Genomic DNA, 21,045 nt, shown 5'->3' on the forward strand with positions numbered 1-21,045 from the left:
TTTTTAATTGCTTAAATGTCAACTTGTTTGCATGTTAGCTGTTATAGATATATTTTTTAGATTTCAGAAATAATGTAGGTTAATGTGGTTCTGAATTAAGAATCAAAACACCTGTGTCCGGGAGCATTCCCACTTGCGCTTTCAAAGAAACACTAAATCATTACAAAGAAGTAACATTTCAGGCAGATCATTGAAAATGTGAGTCTGGGCAAGGACGTGATTACATTTTCTTAGTGTAGACTACATACCTCAGGGCACAGTGAAAGCCATCATTAAAAGTGAGAGAAAAGGTAAAATAGCTGTGAATATTCCCCAAACTAGTCATCCTCTGAAATTTAGTACTTGAAATAGTAGAACCATTGTAAGGGAGTAGCAGTAACTGTTGTTACAGTTTTCCTTTAGAGCTGGATGGAACTTTACAATGCATACATCACAAATGTGACTTATATGGAAAAGTGGCAAGAAAGTTGAATCACATCTCAGCTGGAGTATGCTGAAGGCATTTATGAAACTCAACAATGTGGTCTGATGTGATTCTGTGGTCTGTTGAGACCAGAACTGAACATTAAGGCCTCAATGCTAAGACTATATTTAGCTGAAACCTAACCATAATCTCAACAGTGAAGCATGATAGATTCATCACTACAGCAGTGACTGGAAAACTCATAAAGTAGAAGGAAAAGATGGATGGAGATAATACAGAAAAATTCAGTAGAAAAGCGTACTGTAACGAGTGCCTGCTGGTGCTGACAATGATGAAGACAATGACGAAGGAGTGAAGAACCCAAGAGCAATTTTATTAACAAACGTGAATTCCAAAAAACCCTAACTATAAACGTGAATGAAACATAAAACATGAACTTGACTTGACATAAACTTAGCTTGACATAAACTTGGCTAGACATAACATGATAACGTTACCAAATACACAATACCTGACAAAGCACAATGGGAAAATAAGAGGGCTTAAATACATACACATGATAAAGATAACCAATGACCAAACAGAACTGATAACAGGATAACAAGACCATAAACCAATGAAAACAAGACACATGAACATGGAGGGAAAACAGGACATCACCTGACTAGGGACACATGACATGAAACAGGAAATAAACTTTTCAAAATAAAAGACATGAAAAACATAAATCAACAAAATACACGACATATCCCCCCCACTAAGGGGCGGCTCCCGACGCCCCAACATATGAACAAAACACATAAAACATGACATAATATTCCGAAGTTCTGTAGGGAGCTGGGGGAGGGGGGGTGGGTGGCGTCTTGAGGCGTGGCTTGGAATGGCATGGCGTGGGGCATGGGACCAGGGCAGAGTCAATGGAAGGTGGGGCCCTGAGAGGCTCGAGGGGTGGAGCTGTGGAAGGTGGGGTTGTGAAAGACTTGAGGGACGGAGCCATGGAAAGCGGAGCTGTGAGAGACTTAAAGGGTGACACCATGGAACTTGGTGCCTGGAGAGTAGCCGAAGACTCGAAGGGCCAGGGTGGAGCCAATGGCAGGGAGAGCCAAGGTGGAGCCAGATGACCGACAGACCAAGGAGGAGCAGGAGGGACGAGGGACCCCGGCAAAGCCGACAGGCTGAAGGACCGCAGTGGAGCCGAGGGAACGCAGAGCTGAGGCAATGTCAAGGGACCAACAGGCCAAGGCGGAGTCCAGGGCTCGGAGGGTCCAGACGGGGTCGGAGGGTTGAAAGTTCCCCTTGCCTGTTCAGGAGAACTAAGAGTGGGTACAAGGGCGGGAACCATCTCCAGGTCAGATGTGGCCATGACATGGCGTGGAACAGGCTCAGGCATGGCCGTGACATGGCATGAAGCAGGCTCAGGCGTGGCCGTGATGTGGCATGGAGCAGGCTCAGGAATGGCTGTGACGTGGCATGGAGCAGGCACAGGGGTGGCCGTGACGTGGCATGGAGCAGGCTCAGGCGTGGCCGTGACGTGACATGGAGCAGGCTCAGGCGTGGCCGTGACATGGCATAGAGCAGGCTGAGGCCTTGCTGTGACGTGGCATGGAGCAGGCTGAGGCGTTGCTGTGACGTGGCATGAAACAGGCTGAGAATCCAGGGCAAAAGATGGTGCTAGCTCAGCGACCATGACGAGGAACTCTGGCTCGGCGGCCATGTCGTGGAACTCTGGCTCGGCGGCCATGTCGTGGAGCTCTGGCTCGGCATCCGCCTCGCCCACAGTGAACGTGGAACCAATAATCTGTAGTGCGAGGTTGATATATTGAGCCAGGATGTGGGTACTCTGACCACCTGGCATCAGTGAAGAGATTGGCTCATTTAATCCAAAACGGAAAATGTCTTTAAGGGCAACCTCATTAAAGTCCACCCGGCATGCCAGAGTGCAAAAGTCCTCCACATAGTCCTCCAGGGGACGATTTCCCTGACGTAGGTGGAGGAGCTGGATTGCTGGATTCATTATGGGCGGTCAGGTATTCTGTAGCTAATGGTTGCTGGCGCTGACAATGACGAAGACGGTGACGAAGAAGTGAAGAACCCAAGTGCAATTTTATTAACAAACGTGAATTCCAAGAAACCCTAACCATAAATGTGAATGAAGCATAAAACATGAACTTGACTTGGCTTGGCTTGACATAAACTTGGCTAGACATAACATGATAATGTTACCAAACACACAATACCTGACAAAGCACAATGGGAAAACACGAGGGCTTAAATACATGGACATGCGAGAACACATGATAAAGATAACCAATGAACAAACAGAACTGATAACAGGATAACAAGACAATAACATGTTTGACATGTTATATATACATATATATATATATATATACACTACCAGTCAAAAGTTTTGAAACACTTACTCATTCTTTATTATAATTTTTTTTGTTAAATGGATATATTTTGGAGACATATCCATTTACTAAAGGGTTTTTATTTTAGGCATTAAATCTGTATAATGTATAATGTTTTATAAGGTATTTATATTGTTATTTTATGTTTAATGAGGTTTTACAATGTATTTTTTTATTAATTGAAGTAATTATTATTTTTATTTATTTAGAGTAAGAGTTTTAATGTTTACTGCTCTATTTATATAATGATTTAAATGAGAGTGACAATGTTTTGTGTATTGCTCTAGGGACCAGAGAGTGTTCATGCAATCAGGGTTTGAAATTAACACCCGCCAAATGCGGGTAAAAATCGGCAGTGGCAGGTAACTGTCACTCTTACCAGCCACTTTGGCGGGTGACGTTTTCAGGGTTTTTCCTTCTTTGAAATTTCAATGCATGTCTGGCGACTCGGAGCTGCTGCCGAATCAAATTTATTAGTATGCTATTCGTGCCTCTCATAACTTACAGGCGCAACTGTGAAGGGCGAATGAAACGTGCTTTCGCGCAAACCACCGCAGCGCACATCATGTTGGGTGTCCACTGGCACGGGGCGTGGTAAGGGAAGCGAAACTAGCATTTTCAGTTCATTTCAATGGGAGCCGAGCGCCATGCTCGCGAGGTGGATTTTCATCGGAATGCACCAGTGTACACGTACGGTCAGCGTGCTCTAAGGATAAGATAGTCAGAGCTTTGGAACAGCGCAGAGCAAAACTTGTGTGGTTCAGTCGGGCTTTACGTAGGCCTACTCAATATCAGGGCAGCTGGTGGAGACCATAAAATGTATGTGACCCATTTTAATTCTACAGATTACATTCTAATATAAAGCTCTATATAAAAGAAGTCGAACCCCTCAAACTGCTAGACAGCCCTTTAATTATAAACAGCACTGATGAGGTAAAGAGGAAACAAATAATAGACATGATCAGTTTTTAAAATACACATCATCATCCTTACTAAAATGTATTTATTTTTTTACTGCAGTGTCACTAACTGATAACTTGTATAAATTCATATTTAATCTATTGGAGTGAATCTAGTAGACTTTATTTTTATTACAACTGTAAAAGTTGTTATTGAAGGTTTTTAAATGTGTTTATGCATTTAGGCATTTTGTTTTTTTTTATACCAAATACTATAGTTTATTTTTTAGAAAGGACTATCAACATAACATAACAAAACCACAGTAATGTGGAGCCATCCATGGTGTATGTGGTTATGGCCTTATCATCACAAATGCCACTGTTAAACAATGCTAGAACAATGGTAAAATTTAATATAGGCAAGTACAATTTAAAATGAAGGGGTAAAAAATTCCATGAATTCCATGAACAAATTATTGACAGATTTTCCTCCTTTTCTAACTCTCCATGACATAGATATTCTAAAGGTGACTTAAATCATTAGGCTTGTGTCCTGCTAAACTAATATAATTCTCATTCAAATAGGAAAAAAAAAAAATCCATGCAGTTACGGACTCTAGCTACTTTTATCACTTTTTACAAGGCGGTGGATTTTGGCTAGTTAAAATGTTGAATGGCTAGTGACCTTGGAAACTACTAGCCATTTTAGTAAAGTTAATTTCAAACCCTGCATACAAGTAATAGAAAATACATTTTACTTTAATTACTTCAATTTACCTCTCTTGCACTATGGCGTTTTAATAGACAAATCATAAAGTGTGTCAACTTATTTGGTAGATATTTGGCAGCAAAATGCATCTTTCTAATGGCTGAAATAGTGCCAGGCTATAGCCCCAAGGAAAAGCAGTTGGTGGGACAGAATTAGCAGCCCACTGGTCCTGTTTATTCTGAAGATCAACAAAATGTTTTAGGGTGGCACCATGCTGAAAAACCAATAAAATTCCTTTCTTTCTTTCTTTCTTTTTCTTTCATTCTTTCTTTCATTCTTTCTTTCTTTCTTTCTTTCTTCAGGATGGACGGATTGAGTTCTCAGAGTTCATTCAGGCCCTGTCGGTGACCTCACGTGGGACCTTGGATGAAAAGCTTCGCTGTAAGCACATTTTTAACCATAAAATGTATGAGAATTTTACCAGACACTCTTACATATTTGGGTCTTTAGAGACCCTGCACAAATGGATCTAATGGTTGTTTTTTTCATATATCAAAGAGAAAATGCAACAATTTAGGACAAATTTAGAACAGGATTCATTACTTTCACAATGAAATTACACAAGACGCAACTGGCTGTCAAACACATATTGAGCTACACATAACAAAAGATACACGTAAGTTACACATAGGTATTTTCTCAGGCACTTATTGAGTCTAAATAGATGGACAACTTACAGAATTTCAGTAGTAATTGAAATGATAAAGACTACAGTAAAGGCCAATTTCTTCAAAGTAAATTTCTTTAATTTTGCAGTCAAGGAGAACTTAAATCATTATAAGACTGGGCATGTTTCCAGGCCTGACCATTCAAGTTCTTTTTCATTTTAAGCTGAGTTTATTCACTTACCCCTCCTTGTGTAGACCCCTTGTGGTCTTGTACCACCTTCTGTCTCTGTAGAATCTTCACCCCAAGCACTGACCTGTGTTCGCTCTACATAATTTTAGTAGTACACCCAAATGACAATAGTCATATCATATTGTTCATGTGTTGTACTTACTGTAGTTTACTTCCATGTTGTTTCTTCATCAAATAGCAAGTCAATCACTGAAACAACAGTGCATATGGAATACTGATAAATCACCATTGTTGTTAATTCATTGTTGCACAGAAAATCAATGTGATATAGTATTTATTTGTATGAATATAGTACTCATTCCTCTTGTAATAAACAAAGAAATAGATATCCTGTGATAGTAAACTTAAATAGATATGAAAAAATCATAAAAAATATAATTTATGTAAGTGCAAAAACCAGAAGAAAAAAACAAACACACTATTACAAAAAAGTGTCTAATGACCCCATACACTTTTTGTACTTATAGAAAAAAAAAACTATTTATTATTAGTATTATTATTATTTATTTATTTTTTTTGCAATTTTGGCTTTGTTTTTTTGTTTTGTTTTGTGTTACACTATTTATAAGAGAGAGATTGAGGAATACTAAAGAGGTGTAGGCACAACTCCAAAAAAATGGATGAGGTACAGGGATGGAAGGAGGTCTCTGGTCACTAAAGACCCAAGGTATGTGTTTAAGGGTCAATTAATAAATGCCTAATTAAACAGTAAAGTACCTTTTTGAGATGCTTAAAAAAACAAGGGAGCATCCTTAAATTCTGAAGTCCTTGGAATGGATTTTATAAAGATTAATTTATTCTATTTACAAAAACTATTTCATAAATTCCTTAGCCTATAATCACCAAAATTCTGTTTCCCATCTGCTCAGAACAATTTAGAACCACAAAAGCACAGTCAACAGTCGAAATGTTGAGGCAATTAAAATGATAAACATCACAGTTAAGGCCAAAATTCTTTAGTTTCGCAGTCAAGGAGAACTTAAATCATTATAAGACTGGGCATGTTTCCAGGTCTGACAATTCAAATTCTTTTTTATTTTAAGCTGAGTTGATTCAGCTTAATTGTGCACTGAAATTAAACTTACCCCTCCTTGTGTAGACCCCTTGTGGTCTTGTACCGCCTTCTGTCTCTGTTGACTCTTCACCTCAGGCACTGACCTGTGTTTGCTCTCTGTCATGTTAGTGGTAAGATTGTCTCTTTTCAGGGCTCTTTGTTATAGATTAGGGTATAGAAGTAGGGCAGTCCTGGAGTCCTGGGGAGAAGAGGAAACTAAAAATGGAGATGAAAGAGTTGCTCCTCACATCTCACTGCTCTAATTGCTATGTCACGATTGGACTCATACAAAGGATGCCTCGTTATCAGTCATTCCTACACCCAGGCCTTCGGTCCTCAGTGTGTTGATAAGCGTACATCTAGTCTATGCTAACTTTGCCTTTCAATTCATATAAAAGAACTGATGAACTGGTGCTTTTTCAAGGTTTTACTTTGTTGAATGTAAGGCATTTTTGCCATTTTTAAATATTTGTTTCTGTGGAACACAAAATGGGAATTTTTATGAATCAGCCAAAATTTTACTCATTATTTACTGACAATTTCCAGTCACTTTCAACATAAGAACTATGCAATGAAAGAAAACTATGAAAGAAAGTGCAAGGGTGAGGAAATAATTACAGAATTGTCATTTTTGAGTGAACTATTCCTTTAACCGTTATGGAATCATTTGAGATAAATGAGTTAATCTGTGTTTGATTCACCACTTTCCGTCCACGCTAACCATGACTTCTCTTTACTCACTGCAGGGGCCTTTAAGCTCTATGATCTTGATAATGATGGCTATATCACACGCAATGAAATGCTCAATATAGTGGATGCCATCTATCAGATGGTGGTAAGTCACCCTTCATTGCAGCTCTAATTACAGCAGGAGCATATGCCATTAGTTTAATGAGTAAAATATATCTCAAGTGTCTTAAATATTATTTCATTTGTTTTAAGGGAAACACGGTGGACCTTCCAGAAGATGAAAACACACCAGAGAAGAGAGTGGATCACATTTTTGCCATGATGGATAAGGTAATGTATATTTCGTTTTTTAACCCCAATCATACTGATATCCAGTTAATAATCCTGGATCCTGCATGCAACCCCTTTTTTACCTAGACATTTTATTATGCAAAAAAAATTTGATCAGGATGCTGTTTATTTAGTTAATGGATATGTTTAAAAAAATCAGTTAAGCAGAGAACTGCTTATTTATGGTTTAAAAAAAATAAAAAAATAAAAACCCTATCACCAGGCCTATCAAAATAACTCACTCATTTATAGCTCTGGCATAAATTTGAGAGTTATTAATTCCTCTATCATCAATGCAGTGCACGGCAGATCAAGAAATACATTTGGAAACAAGAGCTCATATCTGTGGCAAAGCTAGCGTCACTAAAGCTGCCCTCGGGTCTATAAACGCTACTGTGGCATGCGCGATCACTAACATTGGAACCTAGTACTAATGCCCACTCAAGCCCACTTTGAGCACTGGAAGATGAGATCAGGGCTTGTTTGGGAATGTTCACTGTAGAAGCACCTACAGAAATGGCGTGATTTATCATTGCAATTTCAGATCGGAATTGCTTCTCTGAGAAACCAGTAGGGTAGCTCTATAGGAGCTAGATATTTGCTGTTACTTTTTAATCTAAGTATGCTGAACCACACTTAGCCACAGAAGGTGAAATATACAGTGTTTTTATTCCCCACTCTGCAGTAAACCTTTCCTCAATGGATCAGCCTTTTAGCACTCGCCCCCTGCTGGGCATGTGAAGCAACTTTACATAAATTGAGAGAGAGTTTTCCTTAAGCAGACAGTCTCATGCATAATTGGCTTAGAGGTGAAGTGTGTAATTTATGGGCCACTAGATAGTCCCACCACAAACTCATGCAAAACTACCATGCATCTGCATATACGCAAAAGCAACCTTAAAGGAATAGTTCACCCAAATATGAAAATTCTGTTATAATTTACTAAACCTCATGTTCCAAACCTGTATGACTTTCTTTCCTATGTGGAACACAAAAGGTTGTTTTACAACAAATGTTTTATGAAGATTCCCCTGCATCTTTGCAATGCAATGGCTAGTGGATAGGGCATCACATTAAAGCTTTAAAGGAATAGTTCACCCAAAAATGATCATTCTCTTATCATTTACTCACCCTTAAGACATCTCAAATTCGTATAACTTTCTTTCTTCTGTGGAACACAAACATAACACAAACGGTGAACTATTCAGTTAAAATTGACCCAAAAGTATCATAAAAGCAGTCTGATGTCATGAAATTTATGTGACAATGGCAACATTTTTGTGAACCAAAATTCCGTGCTTCATTACACATTTGGCTGCAGTTTCCCAGTGAAATGTCCAACGGGGGGCGCCAAAATCGAGTGAAATGATGTTGTAATCAGACAAGGTTTTTATATTAAATATTAAATGGATGTTTTAATGAGTAAAACGCACCTCTCTAAGCTAAAACTTTAACCTAAACATAACCAATAGTTTTCAAAAAAATAAACGAGAGGTGAATAAAACAGACATCCTTACTCTTAACGAATGCCTAAACCTAACCAAATTTGACATTAAAAGCACATTTACTGAAGCAACCTTTCGCTTCACTTTTACTTTCGATTTGAGTGTCCTTGGCTGGGCTTGGCTTGGCTTGGCTACCACAGAAGCTAATTATGTTGGAATAAGTGTGTAAATTCTGTTATACAAGTGTTAAAATGTATAGTTTTTCAAATGATGCATTAGAGTAAAAGTGTTTTGATATAATAACATAGCAGGGTGTGAGTAATAGAGAGAAAAATAAGTGTTTATAAAATCATAAACAGCCACAATACCCATGATTTGTGTGAAAGTGAATAAAAAGCACAGTTGTTGTTACACCTCTAGTTTTAATTTCACTTGGAAATTGCATCAAAATTTAGAAAACGGCACAAAAACTCAGTTTGCAAAAAATGTGTTATAGTAACTTTAATTCTATGAGACTAAGTTGCAAAAAAGTAGACCGTGCGACTTGTGTGTCATATTCCAAGTCTTCTGAAGGCATGTGAAATTAAAAGAATTTCTCAGCTAAAATCTTTACGTCTGTTGCATGTTCATGAGTGCTATGAGAGAAGCTAGTAGTACTTTACAATAAGGTTTCATTTGTTTACATTAGTTAATGCATTATCATGAACTAACCATAAACAATATATACTTTACAGCATTTATTAATTTTTGTTAATATTAGTTAAGAAAAATTCAATTGTTAGTTCATGTTAGTTCATAGTGCATTAACTAATGTTAACATAAATAACTTTTGATTTAAAAAATGCATTACTATATTTTGAAATTTATATTAACCAAGATTAATAAATCCTCATTATTAGTTAATGTTAACTAATGTTGTTAACTAATGTTAATAAATGGAACCTTATTGTAGTATTACTGAGAAGCTTGTTCATAGTGGCATGTGTTCATGCAAGAACTTGAGCTTTTTGTAATGCTAAACAACACAAGATATCCTGTGTGATCATGTTGGTATGCTTGTTTTCTCAGAATGCTGATGGAAGGCTGACTCTGCAGGAGTTCCAGGAGGGCTCAAAGGCAGATCCCTCTATTGTACAAGCTCTGTCTCTCTATGATGGCCTAGTATAGTAGCACCTTCTCTCAAGGATAAAGGTATGTTTTGCTTAAAATGAGTGTATCCTACAATCAGGTTGTCAGTTACTCTGTCTGTCAGTGCCATGAAATCTTGACCACATCCAAAGCTTATGATTAAAAAGTGATTTAAGGGTACAGTACATTCATCAAATAATAATTATTATTGGCTGATAATAATAACATAGTAACAATTTCAAAGTCACAAACTCATTGGTAGCACACTGATTCTTGAGATAAGTTACAAAACATGTCCCACATAAAAAAATCATCTTTATGTTTAAAACCAAAAAATTCATAATAATTAAAATACTGAAAAAGTTCAATCTTAAGGAAATGTGTATACTCAGGGCATTTATTACTTATATTTTTTTAAATAATTTCATTATAATTTCTTAAAATGCTTGCTCTATACTTGGAAGCTCATGTAACTTAACCTGTCCTCAGCAAGAGTTCACAATGTTAAACTGCCAAACAAAGTGTTTAAAAATGCAACAAATTCATGAATATAAATATTAAATGAAAGGTAGGTAGGTAACTGTAAGATATCAAACAATACATAAAGTAACAATTAAATGATATTTTCCATAAAAACTGCCTATCAAAGTTGTGTCCTCACTTTGAGTAAACTTTATATAATCCTGAATAAATCAGACAATGTCATGGTCAGCTATACCTCTGAGTACCCCTTTCCCACTTCCTGCTCATGGTAGATGCAGCAGTAGCACACATGGTCTGGTAATTTTTATATTTATATATTTCAAACAAACAATGTTTATATCTATATACTGTATATATATATATATATATATATATATATATATATATATCACAGCTTCATAATATCAACACCGTCATCCCAAGGTGATAATTTCTGTTAAGACTTGTGGAATAATTTTAGCATTTTAGTTTAGGTTATAGAGACTTCAGCTGAGGAAAAAAACTAAATGGCTCCAGTGTAAAACACATGGTTAAGATGGAAAAATATTACATTTTGTCTACTCAAATTTGTCAGAATTTTCAGAATAGTGTTAAGACAGAATTTTTTTTATTATTTTTTTTATAGAATGTATTTTATTTGTTAACTCCTTTACTGAACACCATTCTTAGATAGTTAAAGATTTTTCACTCTTGCTGGATGGATACAATTAAAATAGCTTGCTTTTAGTGTGTCTAACAGAGTTGACAGAAATTAGAGTAAGATTAGTTATAAAGTGAATAAATGTCAATTTTCAGAAAAAAGCATGTTTGGTTAGCTGAGACCTTTGTCAATAAATATATCCATTTCAAATGTATTTATTATTAAAAAATAAAAACTCAGATTTAAAACATATTTTCTCCTTTATCTTAAGAATCAGTGACCAGAAAACAGGCCTGACTTTATTCACATTTCACACTTAAATTAGTTACACAGGAGCCTTCAGACAGTGAGTGCCAAGAAAAGGAGAGAGAAAGCTCATACATAAAAAAGTGTTGTCAATCTTATGTTCTATCTAGAGTTTTACAGCCTTAGCTGAGTGACAAATTGCTTCTATTAAGCCTGTAATTGGTTGAATGACACTGTTATTATTGTGTATGTATTTCTGGCATTAAAATCAAGGTTAGATGTACATTAATTTGTGCCGGCCTAATATAACCTCAACACTGCAAAAAAATATTTTCTAGTCAGCATCTAGTCCATTAAAAATCTAAACAACCTTTAAACAAGATACATTTACTTGAGAAGCAAAACTGTGTAAGATAATAAGACATGCTTTCAGAGACTATATATCCTTGTATTAAAGTCATAGTTCACCCAAAAATGAAAATCCTGTCATCATTTACTCACCATCATGTTGTTCTACACCTCTACTGTATGCCTTTCTTTCCTCTCCGAAACCCAAAAGTGTCATAAAAGTAGTCGACTACATCATATTCAAAGTCTTCTGGAGGCATACAATCATTTAATTTAATTTATCTTTTACTCTCAAGTCAAATCAAATCATAAGTAAACTACTGTATGTAAATCGTGGTGAATCCAATATGATGGCGACATCGATAACATGAAACCTCATTGGTTCTTGGCCTGTGATCAAATATATTGCCGTCACATTGCTTGAGTAAATGCGGACCACATTTTTATTTTTGGATGAACTATTCCTTTAATAATACAAGATATACTATATTTAGTTAGATTTAAGACAAGAAAAAAATTTCACCAATGGCATAAGTAAAAAATATACAATATTGTGCAAAAGTCTTAGGCACATAAAGTGTTTCACAAAAGCATTTGTCTTAAGATGGTTATTTATATCTTCAGCTTTAGTGCGTCAATAGGAAATATAAATGTTAGACTCCCAAACATTACTTTTGCAAATAGAAAAGATTAGAATAGAAGAACAGGGAGCCCTGCAACAGATGTCATGGCCCCCACAAATCCCCCCACTGAACATCGTGTCAGTCTGAGATTACATAAAGAGACAGAAGCAATTGAGACAGCTTAAATAGATAGAAGAACTGTGGTGAATTCTCCAAGAGACTTGGAACATCCTATCTGCCAACAACCAAGAAAACTGTGTCCAGGTGTACCTAGGAGAATTGGTGCTGTTTTAAAGGCAAAGGTGGTTACACTAAATATTAATTTAGCTTTTTTAATGTTTACTGGACTTTGTATGACATGAAGTGATAAATGAAAACTATTTATGGCATTATTTTCGAAGACATCCTCACTATGCAACATTTTTCACAAGTGCCTAAGACTTTTGCACAGTACTGTATATAAATCAAGTCATAATATCTCATGTAATTTTGCTTCTTGGATAAATGTATCTTATTTTAAAGATGTTCAGAGAGTTTTACTGGAAAACATTTGTATTTTTTTTATTTGCAGCAAAGGATGTCATATTGTCACGTTGTGTATAAAAACTTAGAACAACATATTTGTGAGCTTTTTCTCTTGTTCATTACACAGACACAGCAAAGGATCCAGTGCAGCGCCATTCCACCATGCTATGCGCAAGATGAGTCTTGTCTTTAATTGACTTCTCATTCTGGACCCTCAGAACTGAGAGCTGCATGAGACAAGGACCACAAGAGCTCATCCTCATCTTCTCACCATAAGCAAATCACATGTGACCTTTTTTTTTTTTGGCATTCAACAATAACAAACAGGCAAAGGAGGAAATTGTCATCCTGAAAAGTGTTTGTGTAGGTGTATATGTGTGATTGCATGTGAATGCTATACTGAAGAATCCCACTGGATTTTCACAAGTGCTTGTTTTCTAATGAACAAATGCACTGGAGACTTTGATGGCACTGATTGTTTAAAAAAGCATGTTGAGAAACATATATTATTTATGTAAATATGTGTAAACATTTTATATTTTTTATCATATTTTGCTGGGATATATAGGGAAGTGCTCTTTATCTATAATTGATTTCTTTACCTTTAACCTTGAAGTATATGGATTTGCAGCTGATTCTTACTGCTTCTTCGAATGAAAGAGTGTAATCCTGTCTTGCTTGTTATTCAGATCTATGAATGTGAAAGGAACTTAATTTATTACATTTGTGCTGCGCAGCTCCCATTGTGTAGCGTGTGCTGTTCCTCCCTTGCTAGCACAAATCATTACAAAGTCCTCAAGCCACATCCGAAACAAGGCACTGTAACCAAGCAACATGCAACACTGTTATTCTTGAACAGCTACATATCAGAATTGATGTATGTACCTTTAGAATAGAGAAGCAAACAGGATATCTTTCTTTTTCTCTGTCTGTAAAGGCTCCAGTATCTGCTAGCTTAAAATAGACCTTTGCCTTTTGTGTCCTCTCCTGTGTCTTGTTTTTCTGTCGAACAAAAGCCATGGACTTGAATTATGGCAATTTCTTTGTGGATTTCTCAAAGCAACAACGTTATATAGTATGTGCCATTGAGACGGCCTCTGTTTGAGTTGGTCTAATACTTCGTCAGTCACTTTCTGACAGATGATTACATTTGAGTCACTGCATAATTGTCTCTAATGTTATTTGCCTTCTATAAGTAAGATGGAGTTTTTAATATCTGAGATGTTGCACTCTCATTATTTAATCAATGGCTGCTTCCATTTTCATCACTGTATGACACATATATAGTATAATTTTTTCTGTGCTCACAATAGGACACTATTGCTGAGCCATTTAAGTATTGCATTGGAGCACAGACCTTGTTTTCCATCAGCACAATGGATTAGCTGGCTATCTTTCAAAATAATTCACAGTGCTTAATTAATCTAGTTTTGTAACACAAAAGTGCATCATAAATCACATTCGCAATACAAAATATGTAAAATAGAGGTCTCTGTCTTAGTATAAACAGTATCAGTCTTAGAGAATCACAGGAGCATTAATACTTAAGCAAACATCCTGCCCAATACATCAACAGATGACCCTTGCTCAGTCTTATTATTATTAAGGCAAAGCAGTCATTCAATTCTAGGTACATTAAATGCACCGGAACTGACAGTGATTGGAATCATCATTCCTTAATGCCCCATCAGTTATGTTGCATTCTATTGGCTATTTTTCATGTCACCCTTTTCTGACACACCCAGTTTAAGTCTTGGAGTCTCCACTAACGAGCTGATGAGTTGAATCAGGTGTGTTTGATTGAGGAGACATCCAAAATATGTAGTGTTGAGGGGCCTCCAGGACATGTTTGAGAACCACTGTCTTAAGGAGCTATTTCAACCTGACCTAACCCTTAAAATAGTTTTGTTGGTGTAAGCAAATGTATTCAGACTGATTTGGTGGAACATACTTTTTGTTAATAACATAATAACTTAATTTAAGGCAGCAATTAAACTTATTAGGAACAGTTAAAAGGAATATTTCACCCATAAATGAAAATTAATTTACTCACCCTCATGCCATCCCAGATGTGTATGACTTTCTTTCTTCTCCTGAACACAAACCAAAAAATTTTATAAGAATATTTTAGCTCTGTAGGTCCTCACAATTCAAGTGAATGGGTACAAAAATTCTCCTGAAGGAGAACAAAGGCAGTATAAAAGTAATCCATATGACTCCAGTGGTTAAATCCATGTCTTCTGAAGCGATATGATAAGTGTGGCTGAGAAACAGATCAATATTTAAGCCCTTTTTTTTACTATCAATCTCCACTTTCACATTCTTCTTCTTTTGTTTTTGTATTCAGAGCTAAAATATTATTCTAAAAATCTTTGTTTGTGTTCAGCAGAATAAAGAAAGTCATTCACATCTTGGATGGCATGAGGTTCAGTAAATATTGAGAGAATTTTCATTTTTGGGTGAACTATCTGTAACGGGGTTCACAGGATGGGCAAGGAGGAGGCAGGAACCAGCAGAACAGTCAACATAACTTTAATGACATAAATCAACTTAAAGAAACACACACACAGCAGCTGCGTGCATCTCTGTCTCTCTCGAACTGGTGCCTCCGGCTCGTCTTTATCCCCCTCCTGGCTGATTAGGACAATTCAGCACCAGGCATGCGTCCTCACATCCCGGCCACACCCTCCTCCTCATTACACTCTTCCACCACCTGATTCAGGCCGGGGAAACCTCCGGCTTGACGTACTTCCCTCCCCTCCCTTCCTGGAGGGGAGGTGTTGACCTTCCGGCCGTCCTTCTGCCAGCAGGTCTTCCCTGCCTCTCTGGAGCCCTGGGAGAGACGAGGGGAGAGGGAAATAGTGAGGGGGAGAGAGAGAGTGAGGAGAGAAAAACTCGCTAGCCGGTCCCCGGACACGCCGTCGCCTGGTCCTCAGCCACTCCTCTGCCCTCTGGCGGATGACAGTTGCTCCTCCCTTGGCGGACGGCAGCGAGTCCTCCGACTCCTGGCGGATGGTAATGGCTCCTCCACTTCCTGGTGGATGGCAGCAGTTCCTCTGGCTCCCGACGGATGGCAGCGACTCCTCCGTCCCCTGGCAGACGGCAGCGGCTTCTCAGCTTCCCGGCGGACAGCAGTGGCGAGGACTCCACGACAGCGCATCCCTCCTCCTTCCTGGGTTTCAGCACCAGTGTAAGGGGTTCACAGGATGGGCAAGGGGGAGGCGGGAACGGCAGAACAGTCAACATAACTTTATTGGCATAAATCAACTTAAAGAAACATAAACGCGCAGACACACACACACACAGCGGCAACGTGCGCTCTCTCTCTCTCTCTCTCTCTCTCTCTCTCTCGAACTGGCACCTCCGGCTTGTCTTTATCCCCCTCCCGGCTGATTAGGATAATTCAGTGCCAGGTGTGCATCCTCACGGCCCGGCAATGCCCTCCTCCTCGTCACACTATCCCTTTAAGTTTTCTATTTTAGTGGGTTGAATTTTGTTATTGTGCATTTGGATTGTGACTGCAGTTGCTTTTTTTTTAATAATGTTTATTCATGGAATCGCTGCCTTGCAACAATTCAATAAGCCACACAAGTGTTTTACATATCAGCAAAGTCTTGTGATGGCTTGTTGCTGCACCACAAATGCCTTCATCATTTCTTTAAAGTTGTGAAATTAGTGTAATATAGCTCTTATTGTGCATCTATCATGTCTTCAATTTCATTACGAAGTACTGAAGGCTGGTGGCCCAGTCAACACAACAAGTGGGGCTTCTGAATCAGCAATAACAGTTCTTGCTGACTAAAATAAGACAGGCCCCACGCTCAGCTCACTGGCTTGCTTTCCAGATCCACTTCTAAAACAAAACAGACTTCACACCCAAGTAACATGGGACAGCTAGAGCATAACATGTGAGTAGGGGAGGATAGGAATGTACTGTGTGTTTTACAAATACACACATTTTTACATGAAGGGGTCATAAACATGGTTTTTGCAGAGAGGTCTGGATTATTTATCCAACATTGTTAGGAGTAAAGAGGTGATGAAAGGGCTGTTTGGAAAAATGAGAAGCCAAACAGTGTGTTCTAGAAATTCATTTTAACAGATGCATTGTATTTAAAGGTAAACTGACATGAAAATATGTCAAACTTAAGCATTGAAATGTAATTGTTTTAAAATTAAGTTTTTGCTTTGAGTGTAAATAGCACTTTAAATAAAACTCAAATGTCAGTGTTCCCAGATTCCTAAGCAAATCCTTATATAAAACTAGGTAAAAAAAAAAAAAAAAAAAAGGTCAAATTTGTTTTAAAGAAATACATACTCATGAAATCTTTCCCTGAACCTTGTATTTTTCAAGGTAAACTGATATGAATATATGATAAACTTGAGCATTGAAAATGTACTTGTCTTAAAGTAAAGTTTTTGCCTTGGGTATAAATAACACGAATAGACAGTTCAGTGATTCCGTTGCCTGAAATTATTGTAAATTATCTAATCATAAAATTAGGTAACATTTTTTGCATCTGCCAAATTTATTTTGAAACATCATGCCCTAAACCTTATGAAGAAATCTTTCCATAAGTTCAATAAGTTTCAATGGCATTACGACATTTGTCAAGGCTATTTGGGTGAGTCTCAGTTGACCAAACATGTGCTGACCTGAGTGCAAATTTCTTGGTGGTTTTAGTTTAAATTATCAAAAGGACAACATCTGTATACTCTCAAAAAACCCTATGCCATTTCTCTTTATTTTGGCTATAGAAAAACTAATGATGGCCACCATGCAGATAGCACTGGCTGCCGTTTTGGGGGTTACTGGGTCATTGACATCCTCAAAGAACCCCTTTCCTTCCTTTTATTCGTAATGTTCTCTTATCAGTTTGACAGCATTTGCTGCCCTGCTATCAAATTAGAGCAACAATAAATGACAATATGACCAAAGTTCCATGAGGTTTGATTGATGTATCTGTGTTACTGATAGAAGCATAATTTATCTGGATACACATGGAGGTCACAGTGTATCCAGAGTCTTTCCTTTCAAAAAGCATCTGGGATTCCTCTACTGAAGCCTTGTCATTTATGCCACTCATTAAACCATGTCCAGCAAATAGCATATGTATTATTAGATGCATGGCAGCTGAGTATAAACTCACTCTATTAATAAACCAAAAATAATTTAAACCTCATCCATGCCCTGAGACTAAATATTACTCCCACTAAGAAGAACACATACGGTTTGGTCACACTTTACATTATTGTCCTTGTTACAATGTAATTACAAAGTAAGTACAATATAATAGGATGTTTTACAGCTGGTTGTAATTGCACAATGTTCACTAATCAATAGATAGGTAAAGCTTGTCAAGACAAACTATGATGTTGCCTTGACAATGTCTTGTTTGAAACAGTTTTAAAAGTTTGAGGTTTAACCCTTAAATGCATGGGGGTTTCACCAAACATTATTACGTACTCAGGTCTTTAGAGACCTGTCACGTATATCTATACAAATAGATCTACAAAATGTCCATATAGTGTCAAATGTTTTGAAACATTTTCAAGACAATAAAAAAAAAAGCAATGGAATAGAATATATTCCGATTTATTTTGATGCTTTATTTTTTATAAATCAAAGAGATGATCCAAGAAATACTGAACGGGATTCATTACTTCTACACTGAAAATCCATGAGACACAACTGGCTGTCAAACACATATTGAGCTACATATAACACATAATCTACACATAATCTACACATAATCATGTATTTTCTTTTTGAGTCTAAACAGATGCACAACATACATAATTTCAGTTGAAAACACAAATGACAATAGCCAAATCATCCTGTTTATGTGTTACACTTGCTATAGTTTACTTCCATGTTGCTTCTTCATCAAATGGCAAAGTCAAATGTTTATCAAGACAACCAATGAAACAACGGCGCCACCTTGAGTAAAAAATAGCATGTATAATATAATAACATGCATGTGCAATACTGATAATACACTATTGTCACACAGAAAATCAATGTTATACAGTAGTCATTTGTATGAATATAATATTAATTTGTCTTGTAATAAACAAAGACATATATGTCCTGTGATGGAAAACTTTGATATTTATTTATATATTAAATAATCATAAAAATATTATTTATGGATGCGCAAAAAAAGGGCCTTTAAAGGTGCACTCAATATCTTTTGTCTTTGTGTCATCTTGGACTTAGGTCCTATTTCCACCTGGTATTACGATGCGTCTTGGGTGATCTGATCACATGTGGTCAGGTGAGACACATGGCTGTTTACACCTGATCATTTAAATGCATCTCCCGTGACCACTTGTGTTCGGATTTGGAGGGGAGGGTCTCTGTTTCATGACGACATACATCAATCATATTTCAGTGTTTTACTACATGATAATAAAGTGCAACAAAGTCAGAAAACACAAAGAAAGCACAGAAAAAATGGCACATTGTTTCTCCCAGATGCAATTGAAAATTAATTTAAGAACAAACGCAACATGTCAGGCAGATCGGACGGTTTAAGGCAACTCATAAATGGCAAAGTTTAAACTCAAACTTAAACTTGTTTTAGTGCAGCGGTTGATTGACAGGTGAGGGGTAGCGCTTCACTGCTGCTGGGACACATACAGGACTGATTAGCGTTTACACCTCAAATGTGATGTGGTCACATGCGTTTTTGACCACATTCGTATGTGGTATCTGTGATCCGATCACAAAACGTTTTAGATCCTGTTTAGCCCTGTATTTAGGGCTGACCACAAGTGATGGGATCACCCGAAACGCATCTTAATACCAGGTGGAAACAGGGTTACACTGACACCTAGCGGCTTGAATGTAGCATCATTTAAAATCAATAGTTTTCAGTTTCAGATGCCATTGTAGAAATTCACAGTCTGTCATGATTACTTTAATGAATGAGTGAAAGTGTCAAATAAAAGGATGGTTACTGAGAATAAGCCAGTAGTATTTGGCTGGTCATGTGATTCTAACATGGCAGCCCCCATGTGTGGACCCTCTCCATGTAGAATAAAACAGCATTTATAAGGTTACATGATTTTGCCATTTTGTTTTGTTTTTTGTTAAACTATTCAGAAGAGAAAGGTTGAGGAATACTAAAGAGGTGTGGGTGCATCTCTAAAAAATGGATGAGGTTTACACGCATGTTCTTTATGTCTTGTGGCTATACTTTTGAAAAAGTGAGTATTTTAACGTTAAAAAAATTGGCTCCCATTCACTTCCATTGTAAGTGCCTCACTGGAACCAAGATTTGTGCATTTTTTTTTTTTTTTTTAAAAAAGGAGGAACGAGTCGAAATTTTTTTTTTTGGTAATCAACATTATGCCACAAATGGTGTCCATTGAGCTTGACTTGTATTGAACCTGGAATATTCCTTCAAAGTTCTAGATGCATCGAGTTTGCTGAGTTTAGTGGACTGCAGTTGAGAACTTTGGTATTAGTTTAGGGATTTTAGAAAACCCCTAAACCAAATTCTGTAGCATAACAGGATGCTGGCTTTGTCAAGCCATCATAATAATAGAAGCATGTAGGCTATTGTGTGTAACATGGACATTGCAATGTAAAGTGTTACAATTTCTGACCCTCTCATGGAAGTTGGCATGTGTTTCTTGAGTAGCTCGGAGAATCCCCCTGTTAAACTGGAGCAGGCCATGTGGGATGGGGTTAACTTGGGAGTCACTGTCGGGTCAAGTTACACACAAAAAAATAAGGTTGTAAGGACTCATCACACCCCTCCCCGGCACTATTTTCAGTGTTCAGCGCTCCAGAGGGTGTCTACACGCTGCAAGATTCTTCAAAAGTTTGCTCCGAAACTCAGCCAAGGATGTGACAAGACATAAGGAATTTATCGCAGATAACGTTTATCAAACTCGAGTAGGATTACTTACACCGGAACCCTCTGGGAAATCGAACCAGTGGGTTGAACATTTGAGGGACAATTGACTTTTTCCCCCTTTGGAAATTAACTGATTAAATCATTTTCTCCAGCAATTTAACTAGGTTATAAAGTTTTAAACCTACTATAATTCTTTTTTTTTTTTTTTTTTTTTTTTTTTTTTGCCGTAATTTATGAGACTAGTTCTTCATACTTTTTGACTGACTTGTTTAAAACAGTGGTCAAATGCATTAAATTAAGA

The 21,045-nt window shown here is 37.2% G+C and overlaps 1 protein-coding gene across 3 annotated transcripts in view; it reads left to right on the forward strand.

Annotated features, from left to right (window-relative positions):
- Window positions 1-13,852, forward strand: part of ncs1b (neuronal calcium sensor 1b) — a 51,721-nt gene extending 37,869 nt beyond the window's left edge. For all 3 annotated transcript variants that reach the window (XM_051654066.1, XM_051654068.1, XM_051654069.1), the window contains 5 exons: window positions 4,809-4,887; window positions 7,165-7,253; window positions 7,361-7,438; window positions 9,952-10,074; window positions 13,004-13,852. In XM_051654066.1, the coding sequence (XP_051510026.1) occupies window positions 4,809-4,887; window positions 7,165-7,253; window positions 7,361-7,438; window positions 9,952-10,050 (345 nt within the window). In that variant the 3' untranslated portion in view covers window positions 10,051-10,074; window positions 13,004-13,852. The remainder of the gene's footprint in view (window positions 1-4,808; window positions 4,888-7,164; window positions 7,254-7,360; window positions 7,439-9,951; window positions 10,075-13,003) is intronic.
- Window positions 13,853-21,045: the final 7,193 nt, after the last annotated feature.

The sequence above is a fragment of the Myxocyprinus asiaticus genome, chromosome 24 (genome assembly GCF_019703515.2).
Source record: "Myxocyprinus asiaticus isolate MX2 ecotype Aquarium Trade chromosome 24, UBuf_Myxa_2, whole genome shotgun sequence".
Classification (NCBI taxonomy): domain Eukaryota; kingdom Metazoa; phylum Chordata; class Actinopteri; order Cypriniformes; family Catostomidae; genus Myxocyprinus; species Myxocyprinus asiaticus.